The sequence below is a fragment of the Mastomys coucha genome, unplaced genomic scaffold (genome assembly GCF_008632895.1).
Source record: "Mastomys coucha isolate ucsf_1 unplaced genomic scaffold, UCSF_Mcou_1 pScaffold21, whole genome shotgun sequence".
NCBI lineage: Eukaryota > Metazoa > Chordata > Mammalia > Rodentia > Muridae > Mastomys > Mastomys coucha.
Genome location: NW_022196904.1, coordinates 24,575,347 through 24,581,668, shown reverse-complemented (window position 1 = coordinate 24,581,668; position 6,322 = coordinate 24,575,347). Strand labels below are relative to the sequence as shown.

The 6,322-nt window shown below is 53.2% G+C and overlaps 1 protein-coding gene across 6 annotated transcripts in view; it reads left to right on the top strand.

Moving 5' to 3' along the window:
* The first annotated feature begins 566 nt into the window (after positions 1–566).
* Gramd1a (GRAM domain containing 1A) overlaps positions 567–6,322 on the top strand; it is a 25,100-nt gene continuing 19,344 nt past the window's right edge. For 3 of the 6 annotated variants that reach the window (XM_031386154.1, XM_031386153.1, XM_031386156.1), the window contains exons 1-2: positions 1,197–1,223; positions 1,316–1,608. In XM_031386154.1, the coding sequence (XP_031242014.1) occupies positions 1,212–1,223; positions 1,316–1,608 (305 nt within the window). In that variant the 5' untranslated portion in view covers positions 1,197–1,211. Of the gene's footprint in view, positions 662–1,196; positions 1,224–1,315; positions 1,609–5,612; positions 5,888–6,322 lie in introns of those variants that run through there. The other 3 variants (XM_031386155.1, XM_031386157.1, XM_031386158.1) reach the window with 3 other exon arrangements.

Below are 6,322 nucleotides of genomic sequence, written 5' to 3'. Positions count from 1 at the left end.
GGGGGAGAGGAGTGACAAGAAGCTAGAAACCCACAAAGCCTGCCCCAGTGACGGCCTTCCTTCATCAAGGCTTCACCACCTAAAAGCTCCACAACCTCTCCAGACAGCGCCACCAGCTGGTGACCAAGTGTTCCAGTACCACAACCCATGCGGGCGATTCTCACTCAAAATCACCGCGCCCACCCCATAGAGCCATTCACAAGGGCACCTATAAATATGGGCAAGGGTGGGAAAGCATCTCTTTTACTGTGGGGAATAGACGTGTGCACGAGAGTGAGAAGAGGAGGGGAAGGATGTGACCCTCAGGGTGGTCTCTGAGCTTGGAGGAGCAGCTCTGAGAAGCCCAAGGCCAAAACTACACTGCAGTCCAACACAAGCAGCAGACCACCAGAGGCCTGAACAAGCAGAGTGAAGGAGAAAGGGGAGAAGAGGAAGCCTTCCCTAGGTGCCCTCGGTAGTAGGAACACCTCCCCCTCCCCCACTCTACACTTTCTTCCAGGAACAGCTGGCCCCAGGGTAACAGGACTCCACTCAGACTAGCTGTTCCGGCCTGAAGGTCATGAGTCTCTGGCCCAGCCCAACTCGGGGAGAAAAGGAAGGGCCAGGCTTTCTCTTATACTAGAAGTCTGAATCCCGTGAGACTGAAGGAAGAACTCACAAGGTAGGGGTCCTGGGTCTCCAGCGTGCTGGTCCAAGCCAGGCCTGAGCGCCAGGGTCTTCTTTAAACCAAAGTCACCCTTCCCTTGTCCCCAATGAGCTGGGTTGCAGAAGCCTTTGCTGTCTTCTGTGAAGAGACACACGCTCTGGGCTGGCATTGCCAGACCCAAGTGGCAGTAACAGTAGAGGCCTGCTTCCTCCCAGCTGTGTGCGAGACACCTTCCCTTTGTTTGTTTTGATTGAGGCACTGAGAAAAACACCAAAGGGAAGTCCTAAGTGTGCCTTCCTCCGTCCCAGCTTGGCTAGCTATGCTGGAAGCCCAGTGAGGCCCTTGTGTGTACAGGGAATGTGGTGTCTGGGCCTTAGAGTACAGCCACACTGGATGCTCAGGGAAGACACCCATTCTGGGGACACGAACAGCTGTTTGCCAAGCTCTGAGCTCTGAGCTGGGCTCTGGGCGGCCGGACACTCAGCACTGGCTGTTTGTTCTGGAATATTCTATCTCTATAGGGCCTTTAGTAAGGCGATAAAGAAACGGAAGCTCGGAGGGTACGATGTCAGCAGAGGTGGGAGTCTCACCCAGATCTCTGCCGCGCCAACCACCCCAAATTGTACTTGGACAGGGCTCTCTGATTTACGTCTTCTTTCCCTCCCTTAGGAGCCAGCCACACTGCTGTCCAAATTCCTCCTCATGGCTGACCTTCTTCCTCTGCTACCCTGGGCTCCCCAGGGGCCTCAGGGTGGGAACCAGGACTCATCAGGGTCTCCAGCTGAGCAACAGCCACAAGCTCACAATGTCCAGGGCCTCTCCCCTAAATCCTGGAGGCTCTTGGGGGTGCCTACTATTCACATAACTCCATCCAGTGATGGGGAGTCACCTCCAGGCACCCCAAGTACACCACGACTTCAGAGTATGAAGACCCTGGACCCGGAGTGTCTGTCTCAGGACAGGTCAGACTTGGGAATGGGATGGGAGGTGTCTTTTGTATTGTCAGCTGGAGTGTGGGTGGGCTCCTTTTGGTCGATACGCTTCAAGCTCTACTAAAGTCTAGCCTGAGCCCATAGAGACCTGATTTGAGACCATGGAATTGATATGTATATTAGTCATGTTTCTTTTACATGTAACCAGATGCCTGGCAAGGAGGCATTACAGAAGGATTTGTTTGCGTTCATGATTTAAGGGTTTCATCCATCATAGGAAGGAAAGCACGGTGCTAGGGAGAGTTGCGGCTGTGGCAGCAAGAGCAGGCGGCTGCATGCTCGCACCTCTGACAACCACGAAGCAGCGAGGTGGGAATACCAGCCTTTGCTCTTTTTCTCTCCCCCCCCCCCCTTATATTCAGTCTGGGACCCCAGCTTAGGACTATGCCACACACATTAAAGGCTACTCTTCCCCCCACCCTGGAAATACACTCCCAGACACATTCAAAGCTGTGTCCTATCTAGATGCATCAGTCCAATGAAGTTAGCAAAATTAACCGGCACAAGCCACAAATAAAGGCCCGGAATGTGCTTCAGGACCAGTGACTGTAGGTCCAACTGCATGCTGCCAGCAAGAAGACCCATGGCACAGGCTGTAGGTCAGGCCTGGATGAGGGCTAGGAAGCAAAGGCGGCAGACTGTAACCAGAATTTGGTTTCCAAATGGAAGTAGGCTGACGTGGAAAACAGCCTGGGGTGATGGCTCAGAGGTTAAGAGCAAGTACTCTTCTTGAAGAGAACCGGAGTTAGGTTCCCAGCACCCACATCAGGCAGCTAGCAGCAACTTATAACTCCAGCTCCAGGGCATCCAATGCCTTCTTCTGGGTTCTATCACATGCAACACATTCATTCATTCATTCATTCTCTCTCTCTCTCTCTCTCTCTCTCTCTCCCTCTCTCTCCTCCCCCACCTCCTCCCCCTCTCTCTCTCTCACACACACACACACTATTCAAAAACATCAAAACATCTTTTTTAAAAATAAAATTTTTAAAATTGGAAATAATACCAAGGACAAGGCAAAGTGAGGACGAGTGTAGTTTCCTGTGTCTCTCTGGTGGCAAGACATATTTCTAAGTGTGCCACCAGCCACCACAAGAGCTATTTCCTGTTGTGGCTCACAGGTGGGTGTAAAACATTCAAACAAAAACTTCTCCAAAGAAAAACTACTTCTAGCCCAGGGAGACTGAAACCAAGAGGTTCAAGGGCAGAGCATCAGCATAGGAAAAGAACCCAACAGACTGACCTTAAATAGAAAGAACTGTGCACTGGGGTTTCTCCCCAGCTATGGACGCTGAATAAGACAAAACGTTCAGGAAGCAAGCAGAGCTCGGCCGGCACCAAAACAGTCTCAGAAACAAGAAGGATCAAGTGGGAGGGAAATGCACTTTTGTATTGTTTGCTGAAAGATACTTTAGGGACTAGTTGTATATCTTTCAAAGATACTGAATAAGAGGCTGTCTTGTTGAGGCCTATGTTGTAGCAAAACCGCACAGGGGTGATCCACACTGACTTCAGGGTAATAGATACCCTGCCTGCCCAGGCAGAGAAAAGAGAGTTAAGCACTTGGGCCTTAGATGGTAAATGTTACAGTTTATCTGTTTTTAAAGGTGTATCTTTTAAATGTGCCTTCATGTGTATCTGTGCACGTGTGGGTGCCTGCAGAGGCCAGAAGAGGGCACTCCCCTGGAACTGGAGTTAATGTGTCCTAGGAACCTAACTCAGGTCCTTTGCAAAAGCAGAACATGGTCTAAACCAAGCCTGCTCTTCAGCCCTGCCTGTTTGTTTTTGAGACAGGCTCATACTTTATTGTCTAGGCTCAAACTCATGGTCCTCCCACTTCAGCCTCCAGAGGGCTGGAATGACAGAGGTATAGCACCAAGTGAGACTTAAAAGCTAGTCAGTCCTTCCCCGAGCTCGCTCTCTCTCTCTCTCTCTCTCTCTCTCTCTCTCTCTCTCTCTCTCTCTCTCTCTCTCTCTCTCTCTCTCTCTCTCTCCTTCCTTCCTTCCTTTCAGACTGTTTCCTGCATAACCCTGGCAAGTCTGAACTTTCTATGTAGACTAAACACAACTAAAACGCAAAGCAATCCTCCCGCCTCTGCCTCCCAAGGGCCTCTAAGGCTTGTCATACCACATCAGCTTAACAGTTTAATTCATCTTTAAAAAAAAAAAATCCGCCGGGCAGTGGTGGCGCACGCCTTTAATCCCAGCACTTGGGAGGCAGAGGCAGGCGGATTTCTGAGTTCAAGGCCAGTCTGGTCTACAGAGTGAGATCCAGGACAGCCAGGGCTATACAGAGAAACCCTGTCCCAGAAAAAAAAAAAAAAAGATTCAACTAAAATGACCAACCACCCACTGAAGAAGTCCGGAGTGATCTTTTTGATATTCAAATTTGAGCACAAAGTGCTCCCACTTAAATACTTTAATAGCTTTCCATTGTCCTTAGATACAATTCCGAACCTTTAAAGAAATTAATGAGACTTTTCATGCATACTTAACCTCATATGATGGTGGGGACACAGATGGCCATTATACATTTTTCTATTTGAAATGAATATTCTCTACGTAAAAAATGTAAAAAATTCTGGGGTTGATGATTCCTGCCTGTAATCCCAGCATTTAGGACGCTGAGGCAGGAAGTTCGTAAGTTCGAGCCCTGCCTCATACTGAGGCTTGAGGCGAGCCTAGGCTACACAGTGAAGTCCTGGACCTCCCTCCAGCCCACCCTCATGCCCTCACCACCAAAGTAAATGTCTTTCTAAGAGTAAACAAGCTACGGAAGTATAAAAAGAGCAACGGACACAGAAAGGTGGAAGGCAGCCACGCAACAAGAGCAAGCTTCCTCCTGTGGAAAGGAAAGCAGTGCAAAGGTCCTGAGGCCGGGAGGCAGGTGGCGGGAACTGGGCAGTAGGCTGACACCTGGAATAAGCAACCAGGAGACTAAGGACGGGCCAATTAGTCAGGCACGTGAAAGGGGCCCAATCAGGAGGGCTCTGGACACCAAGGTGAGCACTTTTTTTTTTCAAGGCATGAGATGGAGCCAGGGTAGGGCTTGAAGCCAAGAGGCCTCTTGGCCGGACTTGGCGATTCATAGGCTCTCTGGCCATAAGTGGTAACAGAGTAGGGTAGAAATGGAAACCAAGTAAGGTGGGACTGGGTCTACTGTAGCTGGACAAGAGGCTGAAGATTGAAGAGGGGTGGGGAGAAATCCCTGGGCTGGGTCCCAAAGCTAAAGGTTCGTTCACATTGTGTTCTCCAGCAAGGACGACAACCACGCCTGGCTTGCAGAGGTGGGTGCAGGGCAGGCTGGCAGGAGAACCCGTCCTACACTGCAATGTATGGTCATTTCCCGTCCTGAGACTCGGCAGGCTTCCCAGTATCCAAAGCGCTGATGAGCCCTGCCCCTGTGCTGTTCTAGGGGAAACCGCTTGCCCGGGAGCAGGGGGCTCCCCAGGCCTGAGGGACTTGCCCAAACTCACACGACACTGCCCGGAGCCGGGTAGGCTGGAGTCTGACGTGGTCTGCAAGATTAGGCTGGGAAGTCTCCACACAAGCCCAGAAAAGTGAACGCTTCTAAGGCAGGAACTGAGGCTCAGAGGCTGGGTGGGGAGAGCGGGAAGAGGCTTTCCACCCTCCAACTGCGTCCCCCGCCCCCTCCCAGACTTCCGCCCCGGGCCAGTTCTTCCCAGCATCAGCCTGTCACCCACCTCCACCCTACTTCTCAGAGACTCTTCTTGGTCCTAGCAGAGAAGGCCAGGGTATTTAGACTTGTCTGGTTTGTTTGCTTGTTTGTTTTGAAGACAAAGTCTCACTCTGCCTTCCAGTCTGGCCTGGACTTCATTATGTAGCCCAAGCTCGCCTCGAACTCACAGCAATCCTCCTGCCTCGGCCTCTGGGATAAGAGGAGTGTGCGCTATCACGCCCCGCCCAGGCTGCTCATTTTAAATAAAAAATTTTCTTCTGTCCATCGCTCGGGCCAAGTCTCCCAGCCAGACTCTTCCCCAGCCATCTAGGCCTAGGCCCGCGCTCACCACTAGGTCCCCCTCCCGGCGGGGGCGGCGCCGTGACGCGCGGGGCGGGAGCAGGAAGGGGGTGTCGCTGACGCCGAGGCGGCCTCCGGCGGCTCCGGCCTTTTGTGCGGGTGTTAGGGTCCGGTGGAGGCGGCGGCCGAGGCAGGCGAGGCCCGGGAGGCCCATCTCAGCGCAGCCGGCCGGGTCCTGCCCTGCAGCCGGGGCGCCGCATCCATGTTCGAGTAAGCACCCGGCCTCGGGGTGGGGAGCGGGGATGGTGGTGCGATCGGGCTGGGGCAGGGGCCGGAGTAGGGTTCCCAAGCTGGTGCATGTAGGAGTGACCCCGATGGAAACCAGAAGGGGGTACACGTGTCTCGGATGCGTAAGAGATTGCAGCCCGGAGGCGAGACCCAAGCTTGGGGCGTCACTGCCGGTCTGGGACGCGTACAGGCAGCGGGGAGTTCCCCTAGGCCTGGATCGTCCCCCTCGAGGAGCCCTGACACGGCACCCAGATGAAAGGACCGCGAGCAGCCCCAACCTCCCAATCCCCAGTACTGGGCAGGCCCCGCAGCTCCTCCAGTCGTTGGTCCCCGCTTGTCGTGGGGGCTGGGGAGAAGGAGCTGCTTTGATCCTGAGATCTGGGCGAGCTGGGGGTCGTGTGTGTTCTTCCCTCCCTC